The 22,533-nt window shown below is 28.6% G+C and overlaps 1 protein-coding gene and 1 long non-coding RNA gene across 3 annotated transcripts in view; one reads left to right on the top strand and one right to left on the bottom strand.

The window, feature by feature from the left end:
• Positions 1-2,814: 2,814 nt before the first annotated feature.
• LOC146996803 (uncharacterized) lies at positions 2,815-19,503 on the bottom strand. The gene is made up of 2 exons (XR_015041679.1): positions 19,378-19,503; positions 2,815-5,837 (listed from the first exon to the last, which is right to left on the bottom strand). It is a non-coding gene; the product is annotated as an uncharacterized LOC146996803 (long non-coding RNA).
• Positions 19,504-19,629: 126 nt separating this feature from the next.
• The window catches only part of LOC118203139 (isoamyl acetate-hydrolyzing esterase 1 homolog), a 90,859-nt gene continuing 87,955 nt past the window's right edge, over positions 19,630-22,533 (top strand). The window contains exon 1 of one of the 2 annotated variants that reach the window (XM_035375393.2): positions 19,630-19,941. In XM_035375393.2, the coding sequence (XP_035231284.1) occupies positions 19,882-19,941 (60 nt within the window). In that variant the 5' untranslated portion in view covers positions 19,630-19,881. The remainder of the gene's footprint in view (positions 19,942-22,533) is intronic. The other variant, XM_035375390.2, reaches the window with a different exon arrangement.

Raw genomic sequence — 22,533 nt, forward strand, 5'->3', positions numbered from 1 at the left:
GTTTTAAGGGTCAGAGGAAATTTATTTAAAATTTTTGGAGGTAATCTCGCTAATTGCTTCTTCAATGAAGTGTGAGAGATGTGGACAACAGATGAAGATCGTTTTTTTTTCTGGTACTTATCAATTTACGTAAGGTAAAATGCTTAAAAAAATTTGTACATATTTTCTTTTTCTTTATTATTGTATACTTCAATTTTTATTAAAAAAATTAATACACTTTTTTTAAAAATTCCTGAGATATTTATTGCCACATATGTTTTAATTTTAAATAATTATATCCTATAAAACTTATTTTAAAGGATTTGAATTTAAGTAATTGAAAATTTTTAATTCTTTTAAACGTTGGTATGCTGTTTTTAATTCTATATTCAATTTAAGTAATATTTTATTCCAATTAAATGTTGGCGCAATGTTTTTATAGCGGTGTTTTTATTCTATTATATGAAAGTAATAATTTAACCTTACTTTGGCATTTTATACTCTTAGTAAATGTATTTATTTACATTTGCCAGCTATCTTAAAAAAACAACGTTTTCAACAAAAAATTAATCCATTATATTTAACGATATTTATTTTTTTAAAGTTTCGAATACTTTACTATGCGTGAAATACGTAAAAACAGTATTTTTCAAGATGGCTGACGACTGTAAAAACCGCTCCAACAATTGCGCCTAAGTAAATCGCCAAAAATCCGGGCAACCGTCTACCAAAGTAGTACCCTTACCTTTTATAAAATTGCTCTAACAGTCTGCAAAAAAATAATAAGCCGGATCCAATTAGAAGATTAAGGAACAACGCAATCTGCAAAATTAGCTGAAATAGATAATTTTAGCCTAGCTTATACCGTCCGTTATACATTAAACTTGCATGCGTAAACGCATCTTGCGTGCGCAGAAGGTTTGTAGCTTTAAGGTCCGGATTATAGATCATTCCGGATTAGAGACTTTGTACTGTATTCGAAACTTTAAAAAAATAAATATCGTTAAAAATAATTGATTATTATTTGTTGAAAATGTCGTTTTCTAAGATGGCAGGCAAATGTAAATAAATACATTTACTATGAGTATAAAATACTAAAGGTTAAATTATTACTTATATATAAAAACACCGCTATAAAAACATTGCGCCAACGTTTAATTGGATTAAAATATTTCTTAAATTGAATATCGAATTAAAAACATCATACCAACTTTTAAAAGAATTAAAATATTACTTAAATTGAATATCGAATTAAAAAAATCATACCAACTTTTAAAAGAATTAAAATATTGAAATTCAAATCCTTTAAAATAAGTTTTATAGGATATAATTATTTAACATTAAAACATATGTGGCAATAAATATCTCAGCAATTTTTGAAAACAGTGTAGTAATTTTTTTAAATAAAAATTGAAGTATACAATTATAAAGTAAAAGAAAATATGTACTTAAATTTTTTTGAGTATTTAACCTGTCGTGTATTGTTAAGTACAACAAAAAATCGGAATCATAATTTAGATATCAATGTTAAAAAATTTGAAAATGTAATCTAAGGAATTTGAAGAGATGAATAATAAAATGTTAAAATAGAGTGATAATACACAAATATTCAGTAACCAATCACGAGCTGATTACAGCTCGTTAATGCACAAATATTCTGTAACCAATCAGGGAGCTGATTACATTAGGGATAGAATTAAAATTATTTAAATAATCATATATTATAAAATCATTTTTAAAATGCAAAATTAAATTGTATTTTAATATTCAACAGCTATAAATAATGTTTTAAACATTAGATTAAATGTATAGATATTAAAACCAATTACTTTTAAAGTAATATGATGTCATTCATTACATCATCTACAACATAAAATTCCATGAAACATCATAAACAATAAAATTTTTATTTTAACTAAAAATGCAAAATTAAATGGATTTTTAATATTTAGAAGCCATAAATAATATTTAAAACACGGAATTTATGCATAATAAAACGCATTATTTTTTAAATAAAATGACAGCAAAGTATCGGTTACCATAATCTAGCAATGGGTTTACCACAAGTCGTATCGTTCGCCAAAAAAAAATTGCCAAAATTTGTGCAACCGTCTACCAAAGTAACACCTTTTTTTAATATTCAGACTATCTGGAATTGTCTCCTTATCATCATCATGATTTGCTTTAAAAAAATTCAATTTTTTTCTGTTTATCTGAATGATTACTTGAATTACATATGAACAGCAGTAATTATATTCTCATTCTTATGCTAATAGAACTTCAAAATTATAATGCTGTAATACTAAATCAAGCGATTAGCGGTATTTTTCAATTTTAAAAATTATTTAAGTCTAGCAATCTAGTTAATCATTTCAGACAAAATGAAATAATCTCACATACCACCACTATTTCTTAATACAACTGTTACTATTCCAACATTAATATAAATATCTGGTAATATTTCACTTAAAAAATAAGCATTTTGTATGAAAAAAATGTTACTAGCAATATTATGACTTATATTTGTAAATGAAAATTATTCCTGGGTGTGTAATAATAGAATATCAAAATCATATTCAATTTGCATAACATTTATTATATAATGATAAATGACGGCAAGGTAAGAAAGACTTTACTAATACACAATATCTATACAGTAACACATATACAAAGCGTAAGTCTCACCATTAAAATAAAGTCAGGAGTTCAACAATCTAATAAAAGGTATAGTTCATTATATCTTATCTCATTACTTGTTTTAATAAAAGAGTGGTAGTTCACAAATTTTTAAAAGCAGAATCAGTAGAAATCTGTATCTCTCTATAAAAATATATGCATAGTTTTTGTAAGTTTATTCATCTATACAGAAAAACTGTACAAAATTAAATTTACATTATTGCATAAAAAATTTAATATCCATAAACTTTTAAATTCTGCCAGAAATCTACTCATTTCAAGAAAGTTAACATAATATGTTAAAATTTTCAAATTTCAAGAAAGTTAACATAATATGTTCACTTCACATTTCATGTGCAATCTTATTCTTGTGCTCATCACATGCACATTCTTGAGCAGAAGATTTTTTTAAAAATTTTCTTTAAGAAAATGTAATAAAATGTGAAAATAATAATTGCTTTACACAAGATAAACCTTAAGTACCTCAATTAAATGGGAGATCTCAGTTTACAGAAATTTTAAGTTTTGCAATATATTTATTATTCACAACTAAAAATACTCAATAAAATTTATGGATAATATCCACCAAATACAAATTATCTATTAACAGCTAAACAGAAACACAACAAGAAATCATAAATGAAAACATATGCCCTATGCCCTTTACATGACTAAAAGAAAAAAAAAAAAAAAAAAAAAATGCTTCTGAAATTTTTCTGTTAATAATTTTAAGAGCTATCTATTCCAAATTCAGTTTTTCATATAATTATTATTTTATTAAATTATACCCTTTTTTCTTGAGTCAAATGTTTTAATGTTTCAATTGTAATTAAAATTACTCATTTTTATTTTCCTTCCAATTATTTTAAATCAGCAAGAGGGTGAAGAAAAGTGGCATTCATAATGTGTTTTTACAAACACAATAGGATGCTTTAATTATAGAGAATTACCTATATTTGAGATAAATACAAATAAGAATTTTTATAGACTATATCATCAATTTCTGTTTGTTATTAAAAGAATACCAGGTAGTGAACCATTAAATTTTTTGAGTAGAAATATTTGTGGCATGTTGTAATGTACTGAATATTAATAATAACTATGATTTAATAATAGATGGACTATTAAACTAAGCAGTTCAGAAATTTTACTTAATTTTTTGACATTTTCATTTATTTTTAATTCAGACATCATTAAACAGTATTTTTATGCTTTAATAAAACAGTTTTCATTCTTGATATACATTTTAACTATGACAGAAGATTTGCAAATTAAAAAATAAAATTTAAAAAATACTTCAAGAATAAATGCCAGGAAACAATTACATGCAACAAATAGTACCACTGCAAAAATCTGTTTATGCAAGCACAGTTATGTATTTTAATTGAATTAAAAACAGAATAGTGAAAGACTATAAAACTATTTCTCAATTAATGCACAACCTTATTTCATATTCATAAATACAAAACCTAAAATGATACAAAGACTCATTAAAATTCTTTTTGATCACAAAAACTAATTTCTCACAAGGGTAGTGAACAATGAGAGCCAATGTATCAAAGAAAAAAAAATAAATATGATGGGCCTCAGGTTTTTTTTTTTTTTTTTTTTTTTTTTTTTCTATTCAGCTATCTTTATGTAATGTATTACTTGAACTCATATCATTACCCATATGCAAGTACAGCAAAATTGGAAAGGAAACATAACAAATTTTCTTAACAATGCTATTAATGAATCACTGCTTCAATTCCATTTTTCCAGTTTGTTATTTAAAACTATTTCAATCATCAAAACTGAATCTTTCTAATGTGACTCAGGAGCAAAAACTGAATAAGTACAAATAAAAACTTTCACTGTGCCTCACTTAATCTTTATCTGCTTCTCTCTCTTTTAAATAAGTAATCAAAGAAATATTATAAAATTCCAACTACCATAATGCAAAAACAGTGCCTCACAACACAATGACTGTTAAAAAGTATTTTCAAAATATAACCCATGATGTGGCAAAATTCTTTATGAAAAAGGCATTCATATTCATAGCTGGAAAGATGTTAAAAGTTCAATGAAATGCATTATACTTGCTTTTAAATATAAAAATATAACCAAGTCTTTCAAAATGCTGAAAATTAATATTAACTTAACAACTATAATATTAGCTGAGGTAGAAAAACACTTTTTTCAGTATTTACACATTTCAAACTTGCTCATAAAATTGGTAATATGCTTTTGTCTGGAAATATTTAGACCTATCAATGCATACTTTTATAACAAACTAAAAATTGCCCAAATATAAAAAATCTTTAAAATTTATGACACATATATTACATCAATTAAACATACTATTAAAAAAATTGCCAATAAAATAGCATTTGAACACTCAAAATGAGTTCAGCATTTTAAAACATGTTAAAATGCAGATAACATATATGTCTCCTTTCATATAAATTATTAAACTCATTTTAAATACAAATACTCATTATCAAGTATTACATTTTATTTAGAAATGTTGTAATAAATGCTTTATTTTATGTTTTAACACATTTAATAATGAATTTGAATTACTTTATTTATAATGATTATTCACTATATTATAATATATAAACAATCAATGAAAAATTTAAAAAAAAATCTATTACATTATTACTGGTACTGGAAAAATTATATCCTGGAATCATCATTTTAATTATGAATTAGATATTTTTCATGAATTAATTAATAAGCACATAAAATTCACAATTCATTGCTTCTGAAACAGCTTAAAAATAAAATAAATAAACACTCTTTCTACGCAGAATATTTTGCCATTACGTACTAAGCTGTTGAATGTTTGAATCATAGGTATGAACTTTTAAACATTTATCAAGCAATTCCATATACAGAGATATATCTACAGATATATATTGCTATTTTAACAGAGATATATTGCAGTCAAGTGGTTTATAATCTGCACATAAAATTAAAACATTATACTTAAATTTATATCAAAATCTAGTTGCAAGAAATGATAAAAGATACATAAACATTCCACAATTACAAAGCTAATGTTTGTTGATTATTTGTAGAGAATTGAAAATGTGTTCCTCTTACTCAGGCAAAGGATTTACTCCTTACAGACATGGCTTGGCAGTGGAAAATGCACTAATACAACAGACTTCAGTTTTAAGTTTAAGAGCAAAGTTATCCTGTAAGAGAAACAGTTAATAGATAGCAAACAAAAGCAAGAAGAAAAACTTTACAGTTAATACATATATTCCTCAAAAAATTCATTGAAAATGCTTGTAGAGCAGTTTTATTCATACTTCTGATATTGCTGAAGAACTGGCAGAAGAGATCTTGAGATACCTGCCTTAGACTAGCTAGTGTTTTGGAAAGCTTGAATAGTCTGAAAACACTATCTTTAAAAAAAAAAAAAAAAAAAGTACCTTGCTAAGGGAGAACAGTAAAATCAAAAGTTCACAAATCTGACAAATGGAATAGTGTGGCATTTCAGGGATCTCTTTCTAATCAAAGATAATAAACTTTCTTTAGGATAGTAACTAAATTTAAGAAATTTAAGTTTAAAACTGAAACACGCATATACATATAAGAAGTTACACCCAACCAGGAAATGTGAAACTTACATCACTCCAGCATGCCACCAGCAGAGTATCAGATGAGCAGAGTGTGTGGACAAAAGCAGCATAGCAGAAGCAGTGAGGCAAATGGCCCCAATATCATGGAAGAAGATGATCTTTTAGATTTTCAATAGACGTCAGCCAGTTCAAATTTTTAAGGACATTAGAACTTTGTGTCAGATATAACAGATTATATTGTGAAATAGAACTGTGTATAGATTATCATATTATTGTGGGGTTGCGCAGCAAATTTGCATTAAATCTTAGCTAGCCAATTTTCTTATTCAGTCACAAGAGATTAGTTCACAAGTAGTTAATAAAGCAGTATAGTTTAAACTTTGTATTGTGCTCCTCATTTACACCCCACGCATATATATATATATATGAAGGGACATATATATATATATATATATATAACATTAAAAATTTGAAATAAAGATCAAAAGTCATCAAAATTGGGCAAGAATGTCTTTTAAATGCAGAACTAAATTCTAAACAGCAGTTAATCTATTAAACAAAATATTTTTTTTAAAAAAAGAACAAAAGGCCAAACAAAAGCAATGAAAATACATTAACACACATTTCTCAAATCAAAAATTCCAAATCTGAAATTTACATACCTCTAAATTACTAAATACCTCTGCAAATGATTGAAAGAATTGAATTTGCATTTTTTTTAAAAAATTTAACAGGCCTCACATCCTTTAGAAAAATTTAATCATTAAAAAGAGTATGCTATATATTTTTAATACTTCTGTGTATTAAAAAAAATTCCACATAGTTTAAGAGTTACCATTAAAAACATTAAAGTTGCATATGAAATAATTCTTTGAGATTAAAGCTCACATAAACAAACATTTAAAAATGTATGTGCCTTTTATCTTTTTGTCCTAAATATACTTCTGTTAATAAACATGAACTGTGTTTCAAAAAGCCATTCAAAATAATGCTCCAAAAAGAAACTTAAACTATAAAACAGGTGCTAAATAATATGAGTCAATACTATAAAATCATAATAACAGTTGTTTTTATGCATGAGAAATTTCAAAAAGTATAAAATATTTTTTTAACTTTTTCAAGATACCATCATGAAATTTGTGTTATAATATCATTATATTCAAATAATTTGAACTAAAACTATACTTTAATTGATATTGCATGTTTTTATGTAGTACTGTAGAAATGTATGAATTAACCCTTTCCAGCACACTACCTTTTAAAGTTGGAGTTTTGATTAAAAAAAAAGGTAGGCAGTCTAATTAGGCCTAGAGGAGTACACAAGTAAAATTTTGTGAAGATAGCACTTATCGTTTTAATTCTGTGGGCTGTTCTGTGTTCTGTTTATAGTAATTCTTAATGAATAGAGCTTTGAAATAGAATGCTGAAACGAGCATTATTGTCAATGAACTGACCAATGAGATGCGGAGAAACAAAAAATACAGACTCTCAGTTTTCCTAGATTATCGGTGAGCCCGTTCTGGGCACACCTAGGGTTCACCGTTTGATTTTAGGCAAGATTTCAAGGCAAAAATTTAAAGCTAATATAGAATAAGGGGATTAATATACACCTAAAAAAAATAACATAGAAATTTCTTTTATACCCTTAAAAAAAATCTGGAAGATTTCTTTGAAAAATGAGGCTTAAAAAACTAAACATGGCTAAAATATATGGACTAGCTTGTGTTGAGCTGCCATCTACTATAAATAAAGAAGATTCAGAGTAACCTATAAATCCTTTTTCATTCAATTTTTCTGTGCGTACAGAGGGAAATTTTTAGGTGTGTCCAGACTGGACACACTGTGCCACAAAGGGTTAAAACATAAATTCAGATTTAGTACATATTTTATAAAAATTGAAAAATATATGATATATCTAATATTTTTAGTTAAATTCTATTCACAAATATTTTTTTATGTACAGATATAAAAAAGCAAACATTATAGAGTATTTTTGTTTTGTTTTGTATTGTTTTTTTTACAAGTAGTATGTAATAAAGTACAGCTTAACCAATTGTGGAAAAAACTCATGGTTTAATATTTGCTTTTAAAACTTTTTATGCTATTTACAAATATTCAAAAATAGTTAATAAAAATATAGATATCAGGTTAATGAAGAAAAATATATTAAGTATGTTCATACATTTTAATTACCACAGCAACACTTGATGCCAAATGGAAATGGTATTATGAAACCAAATTAGAGACAGGCATGACAAATTAAAAAAATTGCAATTTTATTTAAATAAAAAAATATAAATTTATAAATAAAAAAGTATATAATTATATGTATTCACATAATTTCCCATCAACCACTTTCAGCCCCCCTTCAAAAAAAAAATCTGTCACCAAACAGTGTGATAATGAACAAGCCATGATGCCAAAACATCTGATCTCTGCCTTTGTTTTATGTACTCTCACCTAATTTCTTATATACTATATTTGTAACTTGCACTTCATTACCTAAATAAACAAAGAGGGGTTGTTTCCTTAAACACATCCACTGGAGTGACAGCAATAAATCTGAGCTTATAGTTATTTTTTTTATATGTTGAATGTATAATTTTCCTAATTTGTATCTCTTGATTATCTAATTATTAAAAAATCCATTTTTGCCCCTTTTTGACTGGAATGACTGGTGCAAATAGGGTGAGATCTAAACGTATTTTCATGATCGACAGCAAAATATATAAATACCAATTATTTTAATTAACAATTGCATACAATTAGCTGTAGTTGAAAGAATTCTATCAACATTAGCTCTTGACACCAGACATAAGTAAGCCAAACAGCTATCAGAAAAAGACTGCTTAAGCTTTTGAACCAGTATCCACTTTTCAAATCTTACTTTTATGACACAATCTTTCATTGCAGTTCCAATTTCTGTGCTCCAGCAATATTTTAAAATATATTTTTTTCTTTTTTAGTTTTCCACATAAAGCTTTTATGATGGCCTTTCTCTCACAAAAATTTGATCGTGAATCTTCAATACTTGGCAAGTGCTATTTGTGCAATCTGGACTCCTTTTTCAGGAAAAAGCAATAATTCGCCAAAAAAGAACTAAACATTTTTGAAGGAAAAATTACTGGATCAATGTTTATTTTCTCTGCATAACCATATCATTGCATAGCTACTGAGGAACTGAAATAAAGATGCTGCTACATCTCACGTGAAAATAATTGATTCATTCAGGGACCAGATCAGGACTCTGCTTTGTCCAGTGCATTAAACAGATTTTACTTCAACAGAGTGCTATATTCATGATTCCTGTATTAAATTGAAAACCAAATAACAGTTTTTCAGTTTCAGTTAATAATAATTAATTTTAATTTTCAAATTTATTCTTTAATATTAGTTTTCAAATACTATATGGTTTGCTTTCATATAGAATAAAAAATGGTACTCTTCTGTTATTGGGACCAGATTCAGAAATGTATGTATGCACATGTGTATGTCTGTATGTGCGTATTAATCTGTGTATGAATACATATGCATACATGAGCACATACAGACATACATAAATTTCTGAATCTGTTCCTGATAACAGAAGAGTACCTAAAAATTACTAAGGTTAGTGCCAGCATCTGATTATTTATAAAGGAACACAAATATAAATAAAAATATGCTTCACTTAACTACCAGAAAAAAAAATTTAAAACCTGGTTTTTAAGAAGTATAAATAGTACTCGGGCCCATATTAAAAAATACATTCAATGATTCAGACATACATGCACATGTATGTCTGAATGCATGTGTTCATGTGTGCATGTATATATGTACATTATATACATTTCTGCATCTAGTCCCAATAACAGAACAGTACCTTATAATTTAATAATAGTAAATAAAACACTGCATAACTTAAAAAATAAGTTTTAACTTTCAGATATACAATTATTTTAATGCAAATGCAAAGAAGTAAATAAATTAAAGGCTGTGTTCATATGTACAACATATCTTTCAGCATTCAAAATGGCACAGAAATAAATTTGCCAGAAACCGAAAACAGATTTCCTAAATTAAAATTACTTCATATTGCAATAATCATACAAACAAAGGACAAACTTGCATCTATTAAGGATAGTGGAATCTTTTTTTTTTTTTTTTTTTTTTTTTAGATTAGTAATTTTACTTTTAGTAAACATGTCTCTCTCTCAAACTGACTAAACACATCTTTCTGTAATGCACTAGAGCTAAAAAAATCCTTCATATTTGTTATACAATTTAATAGACACCATTGTATTTTTCTGGTAAATATGATAACAGCTATTAATTTAAAAATCAAACAACAAAATTCAACATTTTATTTTCAAATTTTCACAGGACTAGTTTTGATGGTTTTACTAAACCATCATCCTCAGTTGCAAAAGCCCAAAGGTTCATTTGCGCTTTTGCAGCTGAGGATGATGGTTCAGTAAAACCATCAAAACTAGACCTGTGAAAATTTGAAAATATAACGCTAATTTTTGTTGTTTGACTTTTAAATTAATATTTTTTTGGCGCGTTATTGTATCTTAATGACAACAACTAGCCTGCAATATCACACTAAGGATTATAACAAAGCATTGAGATGATAATTCATATGACTAAAAGTGCTCAAAAAATTAAAACAACCTATATTACATTTACTTGTTTTTCTATATTATATAGCAATAAGTGATACAAAACACAATTAATAGTATGGAAGACTTAATGATGAAAAGCTTTTACCATGAGTCTCTTCTTATGTATAATACCATGCCTGACTACATTTTGTACTATTTCAATCATAAGTCAGTGCTTTCTATTTTTGCACTGAAATATCAATAAATAATTAAGCAAGCATGATTTATATTATTTTGGCTGAAAATGAAAGCTTTTACAAACTGAATGGCTTTTGCATACGCAATAATCTGGTTTTCCATTATGCACCTACCACACTTTTTGGCATCTGTTAAAGAGAAACTAAATCCATACCAAGACGCAATGATAGCGCCATTTAGGAGCCAAACTATTTGTATATGTGTGTGTGCATAATTTAACATATTTAATTGCATATTTACAATTATAAAACTTGCCAAAATGTGTGGCTGGTGCATCATAGAAAATCCTCTTAGACACATTAGAATTAAATTTATTTGAATATAATTGATACACTTCACATCTTGAGAAAAAGGGTACTATAATGAGTTGTTACTATGACATAAATTATTTAATTTAATCTCCTAATCTGGGGACTTCTTGTGCCAATTGTTTTATCGAGTAATAGTAGCAGTTGTTATGGTGAGCATCCACTATTATTTATCCATCATAATGTCTTTTATATGTATAGTTCGAAAAGCATCATTAAACCTTAAATAAATACACACAGGACAAGGGAAAATTTGTCCTTCAATATATGGTACAACTATAATAAAAATAATAATTCTGATTTTTAGGGCATTTTATATCACTTAAAATCCACAAAATGGAATAATAAATGTGAGCTATTTTGTAACATGATAATTTTCCATAACACTGGAACCATAGACCTTATAAGAAATAGACCAACCTAAATGGGTTTTCTCCTTCATCTGACACGTTCCTAGCTGTCATCTTGATCACACTGCCTATTGCAGCATGTATAATTGTCAAGAAAAAGCTGGTTGTAGCGCCTCATTTCACAAATTAGAATTTCTCCATATTTTTATTTTTGAAACTGAGATTGATTTTTAAAAATTTAGCATATTAATCAAGCATAATTAGCATTCCTAATAATTATAAAGCTATTGCTTTCAGGGCTGGATATTTTTTTAGCTTTTCCTATGCTGTAAGGAAATTTGTAACTACTACTTTTAGAAAATAATATTTTAAATCTGAACTAATAGAAAATTTCAAACAAGCAATTTTCTCTTGCAATTTTTATGCTTTTTATTGGTGAAAATAAGTAAAAAATACTAAAATATTTAAAAACGAATTTTTGAAAGTTTTGTTTAAAATTCTAAATTGTGCTGCTTTTTTAAAATTATAGATGAGTATTATAGCACAATTTCTATAAAGGAATTTTATTTCAATTATATTTCATAATACATCATAGAGATAAACACTTTTGACTCCTTAATTTTTATACATTTAATTCTAATATTAAAATTGTATTTAACTGTAATAATTGATTTTGCTTGTATTTTACAGTGATTATTTTTTTAATTTATTTTTAGTTCTGCATAAGATTTTTTTTATTTACTGTTGTTATTTTAATTTATTAGCTCAAAGCGGCATTTTGCACTGTTTCACTATAAATGTCCGTGTCTCCTTGCAAATTGTTGTTACCAAATATTATCGCCCTGTATTATATTTAAAGAAATTAAATAACGAAGAATCTGCATGAACACATGTATGTTTCTTGCACTGTGACAAAAACGACGATATCTAAAGTCATCAAATTTTGAATAATGTAATCCTCCACCCGAACATGGGCATCTGGATGGCTGAATTTCGAATTTGTTTTAATCTATTTCACATTTTGTAAAACTTAATTTTTGATTATCAAACTCAATGAGTTCAAAGCCAGCAATGGTAACACCGTACAGAAAATAACATTTTTATCTCCAGTGCGTAAATTCTAAAGATATGCTGTTTTCAAATGTATGTGGTTTATGGGCGAAGAACATGCTATTCTATAAATACAGTACAAGTGAAAAAATTAACAATTTCACACACGCATGTGTCGGATTTATGCAATGCTTATGGGTACCTACAAAATTTTTGTAAACATTATGGGGTCCTGGGGGTAGCGAAAGAATCTCAGTGATAAAAAGGGGTAGCAACTGAAAAAAGTTTAAGAAACCCTGATGTATATGATATAGGACCTTTGAAATCCAAATACAAAATTCTTTTAATTTGCATTGATCTTCAGAATGGATTTTTATATAAAGGGAAATGAATAATGTTTTTGTGTCATATTTGTTGCACAACTTAATTAATTTCATATAAATTTAAATGATAATTGGATTACCTGCAAAAAAATATATATTATAATATTTCAAGAGTAATGATATTTTGCATTCATTTTTAATTCTATTATCAAGATTACAGCATTGAATAGAATATAAGTGAAGATATACAATATACTAAAACATTTTAATTAGATTATAATGTCAGTATTAAATAATATTACGCAACTTAATTGCTGGAGTTTTATTACTGAATTATGAATCTGCACTCAGCAGAGGAAACGTGATAAAAGGCATCACAAGAAGAATAATTATGGAAAATATGAAGAATTGTTCAGATGATCAGAAGTTAGAACATTTCATATATGTTAACTTAAACTTTTGTATTTGGAGATCATCAGAACTACTTCTCTTCTCAATTCAAACTTGCAGTTAATACTAATGAAAGTTAGCTTAAATTAGAATTATTTAAGATAACCTGAGGCTTAACTCTTTTTAATTAGGGACATTTTTCATCACACAGCCACACATTTTACAAGAAATCATCATGTATCACAGTCTTAAAAAAAAAAAAAAAAAAAAAAAATTACATATATTAATAATATTATATAACTAGTTTAGAAAATAAATGTAGTAGATGAATTTCATATGGCAGGAAGGGGAGAGAAAAACTACAGAAATCATTAACTAACAATCTTTGACTGAAAATTTCCTCAGTACAGTTTAGCATTCATGCTAGAACAAAAATAGAATAATGCTTTGAACATTTTCAAATTATACATTCACATGGAAATCTAAACAGAATAACACTTAAAATCACTATATAAATTAAATAATTATCATGAATCAAATGTATGTTGTGATAAATTTTCAGCATTTTCACATGGAAATTCATTAATAACGTTTTCATATGAAGACGAGTTAAAGTTATCAGTTTCCTGCTGAGCTTTTGCTTCTTTCCCCATAAGCAAAGAGCGTAAAGTTCCAGCTGACTGTAAATTATCACCTAGATTACTGTTTTGATACCACACGGACTTAAGACAGCTAAGAGTATGCTTCACATATTCACTGACATCACTGAAAGTCTTCTGACATTTATCACACTTTGTGCTAGATGATATAGAATTATAAATATATTCAGTATGGTCAGCTTGATAATGCCTTTCAAACTCATTCATGCTTTCGAAACTTGAGCTACATATGGAACATGATATACTAACTGGTGTATTTTTTTTAACAGGAGTTTCTGATAAAGATGTTTTCTTTACTTCTTCAAATGTACTTTTATTTGATGAATTTTCTGATTTATCCCAAGATGGGAAATGAGTACTTTTACATTTATTTTCATCAGCTAGCACAATGTGTGGTCCAGAAACAGAATCCTGGAAACAGATATGCTTCGTGAGATCACTATTATTCTGAAATTTACTATTACATTTGTTACATTTTAAACTGGTAGATGTAAAAAGATTATCAGAATAGCTAATTACATCATCTGTAACTTTGTTATCCACTTTTGAAATTTTTTCACAGTAATTTGGTAATTCACTAGAGACTTGATTTGACTGGCACAAATACTGAAAGACATTATCATCACCTGCACTAATAGTATCACCAAATGAATTTTGAAGTAAATCAGAAAAATCTAAGATTGTATTATGTGAATGGCCAGGTTTAAATATGTTTCCAATTTTATTCATACTCTTACATTCACCAGAACTTTGACTTTTAGACTGTGAAGGCATATTTTCAGAAAACTCACCACGTGATTGTGTGATATCAAATTTAAGGCAAGTATTAAAACTTTGATTTGATTCTGGTACATTTAGAGAATGAGAATTATTTTCATTTGAAAACTGTGAGCTCTGCTTTGATAAATCAGCAGAGTTAGATAATGCTGTATTACTGGATGAACCTATATCTTGATTCAACTGTTTCAATGAAAATGTGGCAATATCCACATTATTTTCTGAACATCTTTTCAAAGTGTTCATCTTTTGAGGGCTTTGCAAAGGACTTGGTGGCTGACTGAAGAAACCTGCCTCTCCTTTGCCATCAAAGGTATTGCTATTATTGAAGTTTTGAAGCAGATAACGTAAATGTGAAAAACTCTGATTCTGATCCCCATTGGTACTGTCATACTCCAAAGGATTTGATCTATTTATGATCTTAAAATCACTTGTCTCTTTAATAGGCATCAAATTATCTTTCTGAGAAAAATTTTGAGCTTCATGTGATTGGTTGGAATCTTCTAGGCAATTTTTTGAAGCATCAAAAGTACTTTCATTTTCTTTTAACACGGAACTGCCTTCACTTACACCTCCCATCTCAGGCAAAGTAGAATACCCATTTTTCGAAGTAATATTCTCCATGTTCAAGGAATTTTCAGATTTATTTGGTGTCTTATCAATATTTTCTTGACATTTCTCTCTGTAGCCTTCAGATACGGCAAGAGTTTCTGGAACTTGAAATTTATTCTGTGATGCATCTGATACAGGATTTTCATTATAGGCAGCATTTACATTATTTAATCCAAATTCTTTTAAAGGAGGTAAATCAATTTCTGTGTTTTTATCTGAAATTTCACACTCGGAAATGTTTAAATGTGCATTCAGATTTTTGGAATATTCAGATTTATTAGCTTCTTTAACTCTGCTTTGATTATAATCAACTAAATATGGCCGGAGGGAATCAAAACTACTTCCATCATCATTAATGACAAATGTACCAACTTTGTACATATGAAAAAACATATGTTCTTGCATTTCTTGCTTAGGTCCACATGCATCACAAACTAAACACTGATACCAATCAACAAGCTTATGTACAGTATTTTCATGAATTTTTAATAGCTGTTTACTTGAAAATGGACTTAAACAAAGCCGACATAAAAACTCACCCTTTTCATTTTCAATATCTTTAACAGGAATATCTTCACAAGAAAATTCAGCCATTGGTATTTCATTTGAATTTTCAGACTGGCACTCCACTGCATCTACAATATCTGCATCAGCAGATTCATCTAATATATCACTGTCATTCTTAATTAAAGTTTTGGAAGATTTTTTAGAAATTGATGGAGGACCAAATGAAGATTTTGACTGGGTACAATTATTAAATGATTTAAACATTTTTGTATTCAAAGAGGTAGTTACTCCATCAGTTTTTAAATCTTTACATACTAACTCAGACAGTGATTTATTTGCATTAATTTCTTGACAAATGATATCACTCCTATCATCATTATGACATTTTAAATGAGCTTCCATATCAAAAACATTTTCAAAACTTACAGAACATATTCCACACTTGAATGAAGAACAAATAGCTGAGGAAGATGAAGATTTGATTGTCTTATCAGATTCAGTCTCTATGCTTGAAATGCTCTTTTTACAGTTACTTGTATCTCCCAAACCCACTTGTTCCTCATCATCCAGAAATGGCTCCATTTTTATTAAAATAGGTGCTTTATTTTTATCATCATTTTCTAAAGGCATCTTCATTGGTAAAAATGCACTCTCTTTATGTGTTTCTAAAACATGATCTTTCAATTGTAAAGAATTGTTAAAATAAACTTTACAATAATAGCAACAAAAAACAGTTTTAGGGCTTTTATTGTGAACATTAATTTCATGACGAATATAAACATCTTTACGAAAGAAAAACTTACCACAGTACTTACATATAAACCATGGATTACCAGAATGCATTCTTTTATGGCGAAGTAAAGTCGACTTGCTGCAAAAGGTGAAGTTACAGATATTACAAATAAAATTATTGTCAGGATTTTTCGATCTACGATTTCTTCTACCTTTGATTTTATTCACTACTACTTTTGTTTTTTTGGGTAATTTAATTTTAAGAAGCTTTTTGGGTTTTGAATCACTATCTTCAGTAAATGTGCATTTTCTTCCAACGAGGCGTGCACTTCGTCTAGCTGTAAGAGCTTCAGATTCATTTTTAGCAAGAGTTTCTCTGTCTATCTCTTTACTTGCTTCTGAACTCTTAAAATCTTCATTTTGGGATGCACAAGACTTAAGATGATTATTTATCGCTGATGTGTGAAAAATATCACCACAATTCGGGCATAAAACAGATGTCTTTTCATTTAACAGCTCAGCATCAAGTGGACAATTTTTGCCATGAGATTTATAATCAGATTCATTGTTGAACATATCCCCACAAATAGAACATAAATATTTTTCTTTATTGGATTTAATAATTGCAATTTCTTTGGAACGTTTTGTTTTAAGATCTGTAACAGAATTTTCTTTTTTTGTATCTACTTTGCAAGTTAATATATGATTTTCACATAATGCATTTGTTTCAAATTTCGCATTGCAGTGGAAACAATGCACATCTTGTGGTACATTATCTGATGATTTGTCACATGTTTTTATATGTAGATTAAATTCTTTTTTGCTTTTACATTGTAGAGAACAATTATCACATTTCAAAGTTATAGATTTAGGTTTAGGATGTTTTTTACACACATCATAATGTTTATCCAATTGTTTTTTTGTTTGAAGTTTGAAATTGCAATATAAACACTTAAATGGTGTAACAGAATGACTTTGCACATGATTGCGATACTCATCAACAGATGATGAAATGTGTCCACAATATGCACAGTTGTATTCTTTCTTCTGCAGCGCTATAGGACAGTTATGAGAGTCTAATTTTTCTCTTGAAGGAAATGATGATCTGCAATGTGTACATCGTACAGCTGACTTTGGACGAGATGAAATGTTAAACTGAATGTTGCAAAAATCAGCTTTGCTTTTAGCATATATATTTTCAACTTTACCACCTTTTGTGCCAGAATGTTTTAAATAATGAGTCATCAGTGCAGAAAATGTACCGGCTTGATGATTGCATAGATAACACACATGAGATGGTTTATTTCCATGACTTGCAGCATGCTCTCGCAAAAGGTCAACAGAATGAAAACGTCGACAACAGAACTTACATACATAATTAGCATGAGTTTTAGGATACACTATTTTTGATTTATTTTGTTTTTTTACATTGGAAAGACCGGAGTTCATACTTTTAGACCCAACATCTGGATCAGATTCATATTTCAGCCTTTTTCCATCAGCATTTAAACTTTTTTCACTTTTACGCTTTTCTGAAATTTTTAGAACAGTTCTAGCTTCTAATACTGATATGTTTTTCTGAAGCATTGTTTCATGTTTGTTGATAGATTTTATTTTAACTTTTGACTGAGCAAGCTGTGGCTTTAGATTTTTTAATTTCATTCCTATCAAATCATCTTTCATGTCTTCAGCTTTTGTTGGAGAGGCTTTTTTCATTTGATGCACTGCTTTCCCATCCTGCTTTTTAATAGGTGACAAAATTTTTGTAGAATGCATAATCAGATTCAGTTACATATCCTTACTGTATATCTTGAGAAAATCAATTTTAAATAAAACTGAAAATACTGCAATCTGACTTTATTTATGCTATTAGATAACATAATAGCATCGATGTATAAAAGACAGTACTTTTTTCCACAGTGATTCCAAACTTTTTATCTCTTTACCTTTATTTAGAAAATTTTTTTAATCTAGACTGCTTCACCTTTCTGAACTACATTAAAAGATTTTTTTTTTCCCCCTTCAAAATTGATAACCATTATGCAAGTACCTCTAATTTAACATTTTGCTGTAATACAGAATTTCAGAAAGTTTTGCTTTACCCCTTCATAAATCTAACATTTTTTCAAAATGCATTTTAATTGTATATCCACATTTAATAACAAAAATAGAACCTGATTGCACTATATTTTACTTAGCTTTAATTGTAATTAATCTAATAGCTTCTTCATTTGGAAATATATTTATATAAATATAAACAAAACATGAAAGTAGCACTAAACTTTATTCTGAAAAATAAATATGAAAGCCAGCTTGAATTATATGCAAATGACTGTTCTCTGTCAAAAATAATGAACAGAAACAGAAGGTAAAACAAATGAAGTTTAGTGTAATCCCAAGAGCTCAGTAATTTCTCTAGTGGTAATTACAAGCCATTTTAGAAGTTTGGTTCGATATCCTTCACTTTTACCATACAGCACATGTAATATCAAAATTAAATTAACTATAGATGCACTACATATCTATACAGATCAGAAGACTATTTAATAAAAAGAAAAGTCTTCCTGACTTAAAATTATTCACTTTCCTTCCATAAATTACCTGAAAATGGTAATCACTGATATAAATAGTAAATTTAACTCATTATATAGTACATGAACCAGTATCTTTAGTTTTGTTTGCTGCTCTTCGAAGCAATTTAAATCATCGCTTGCTTGTAAACAGGCAGACAGACAGATGTCTTGTTTTGCATCCGCTAAGTCTTTCTGCCCACACATTCAAAGGCTGACAACTAACAACGCGGTCAAAGTTAAGAATTTTCTTTAAGAAAGCATTCCTTTAACAAAAGTCTCTCTAATCGTGTTTCTTCTGTGCCCACGGCTATGATAAATTTTCATGAAATGGAAGCATGGAATTTGAGACATGAAATTTGAAATTAAGCGTTGAATATTCATGGATTTAGTGTCTTTGGTTTGCAATCAATTTGATATTTCAAGATATTTTTCCAACTGTGGAACTGGCATCAGTCGTTTAAAAACATATTTTGGTTACTTTTCTTTTGAACGTTTTATAGTAAAGAGCGTCAAGAATTTTAGTTTTTGAAATATGAGCGTCCATGACATAATTTGGCCAAAAGTTGTATTATTTGGAGACTCCTTAACTCAGGTTAATTACATAACAAGTAATTCTTGTTCATGCGGATTAAGCTAAAAATTATTTATAAATTTATGTCGATGTAATTTTAATTATCCTCAAACGAAAGTGATAGAGAAGGATGTGAATAAGTTTAGATGATTGTAATTTATTCTGATTTTTTTAAACGTAATAGTGTAGCTCTGAAAGTTTTACTTTTTTTTTTTTTTTTTTTTTTTTTGCTGTGATTATTAGAATCTTTTACGTCTTAAATCGTTACTTATTAGAGAAATTTCGCTTAACTGTATTAATGTAGTAAACATATACCAAATTTTTAGATGTGTATATTTAATTTATGTACTGAATTCTTGTTTATGTATAATCTTTTCAGGTTGGTTTCTATTTTATTAAATGGCATGATCTAAAACTTCCATGGTCTTGCTTTTTAATGTCATGTATACGTCAGTACAAGTATGAAAACTGATATTAGTTTATTTCCTCAAGGAAGCATATTTCAGAAAACTGAAAGTAAGGATGACTCCACAGCCCTGTAATTAGCAGAAGACTGGTGAAAATTTTGCTGCCGTTTTTAATGGCAGCAACTATACTAACATTTCTTTCTCTCAAGGTATGTTCTGAGAAATTCCTATTGTATTCAGTTATACCAACTCTGAGCCATCTAATGGAGAATTTCCCAGGCCTGAGTTAGAGATTTGATGCAGGCATGTAGGTCTAGTCCTGGTTTAGATGGTGTGAGATATAAAAAGCTGAAATATCTTTCCCATAAGTTATTAACTGCCCGTCTCATTCTCTATAACTGACTGTAAAAGGATCCTATTCCCAGTGCATGGAAGAAAGCTGTTGTCACTCCCACGAGTAAACCAGGGAAAGACCCGAAGAATCCCTCAAACTATTGTCCTGTCACACTTAGCAGTGTTAGCAAATTATTTGAAAAAATGGTAAACTGCTGCCTAGTCTATGTCAAAAAAAAGTGTTGTCTCACTTTATCAGAGCAGTTCTGTGAGGGACGGTTGACCATCAATAACATGCTTTGTTTGGAAACCTCTATCCATTAAAAGAAACCATATTGTTTTCATTTTCTTTGACACTGAAAAAGCATGGAGATATGGCATTTTACATGTTCTTCATGATCAACTTTGGCTTCCATGGCAACTTACCAATTTTCATTCTGAACTTTCCAAGTAAGGATTGTCGTCTGATAGCTACAAGCAAGAAATGGGTATGCCTCAAGGTTGTGTTTCAAGTGTGATTCTATTTTGCTTAAAAATAATGTCTGTACTAAGGGAACTTCCTCCAACCATTTCAGGTTTCTTGTATGTCAGTTGTCTCAAAATAAATTGCCATGGTGCAACTATGACATATGTGGAGAGACAGTTACAGATGGCTGTTAGCATGATTCAGAAATGGTCAGAAAAACAAGGATTTGTGTTCTCTAAACAGAAGACTGTTTGTATGCATTTTTGTAAAAAGTGAGGTCTGTATTATATCATTATGAATCAGTAATTTCAGTTGCATTAGAAGTGAAGTTTTTGGGAGTGATATTTGATCAGAATGTCATCTTTCTTCCACATGTGCAGTACTTGAGGAAGAAGTATTTTAAAATTTTTGGTGAGCAGAGCGTGGCTCTTTATATCGCATTTAGAGAGCACTTATTCGCTCTAGATTAGACTATGGCTTAGTTTTTATGGATCTGTTTGATCTTCAGTTTTACTGAAATTTGAATCTGTTAATCATCAGGCTGTGAGAATTTATTTTGAAGCCTTTAAAACATCTGTCCAGACCCTGTATGTTGATTGTTACAAATCATCACTTCAGTTAATGTGTCTCTTTATTATTATTTCAACATTATGTCACAGCATAATCATCCTGTGCAGATCTGTGGTCTTTGATGACTGTTACAAGCTTAGTTTTTCCATTCTCTGAAGAAGTTTAGTCATTGATAAAAAAAATGCTGTCTGATTTGAAGCCCAGGCAGTAAAATATCTAGAAATCCTGCCAATTTAAAAAGTCAGCTTTTCACCATCTTGATAAGAGAAAAATTAATGGAATAGTATACAGGCAGCTTTTTCTTGACCGTAGGCATGAATGCAGCAGTTTTGCTCCTATATACACAAATAGTTCGAAACTAGTTGGTCATGTAGGAGCGTCGTTTTGAAATTGAAAGAAGGCAAATGACTGTGTGATATCTGCTGTGTATCTTGCTTTTTCATTCATAACTAAGTCATGCCAAAAAAGTTTGTAATTTATATTGACTTGCTCAATGCATTAAAATCTTTAGAAGGTTTTTCGATACCCAGAATCCTCTGTTACTTGACATACATCAAAATTTAAAGATCTGTGATCATCAGATTTTTTACTACTGGATTCCTGGACATGCAGGTGTGAAAGGTAATGAGCTAGCAGACAAAACAGCCAAGTCTGCAATTGTATATTTTAATCAGCCTTTCTCCTGCAGAGATATTAGAATGGTGAACCAGAAGAGAATTTTTAATGAGAACTGTTGTGGGAGGATTAGCTTGTGAATAAGTTGAGAAGAGTAATGTAAAGTGTATTGAAAGGCAACTAGTAGAAGTAATTTTGACCTGCCTTTAAAATTGAACCACA

Source organism: Stegodyphus dumicola, chromosome 6 (assembly GCF_044657685.1).
Source record: "Stegodyphus dumicola isolate Sdum_Otavi_A_Nest chromosome 6, ASM4465768v1".
In the NCBI taxonomy this organism is placed as follows: domain Eukaryota; kingdom Metazoa; phylum Arthropoda; class Arachnida; order Araneae; family Eresidae; genus Stegodyphus; species Stegodyphus dumicola.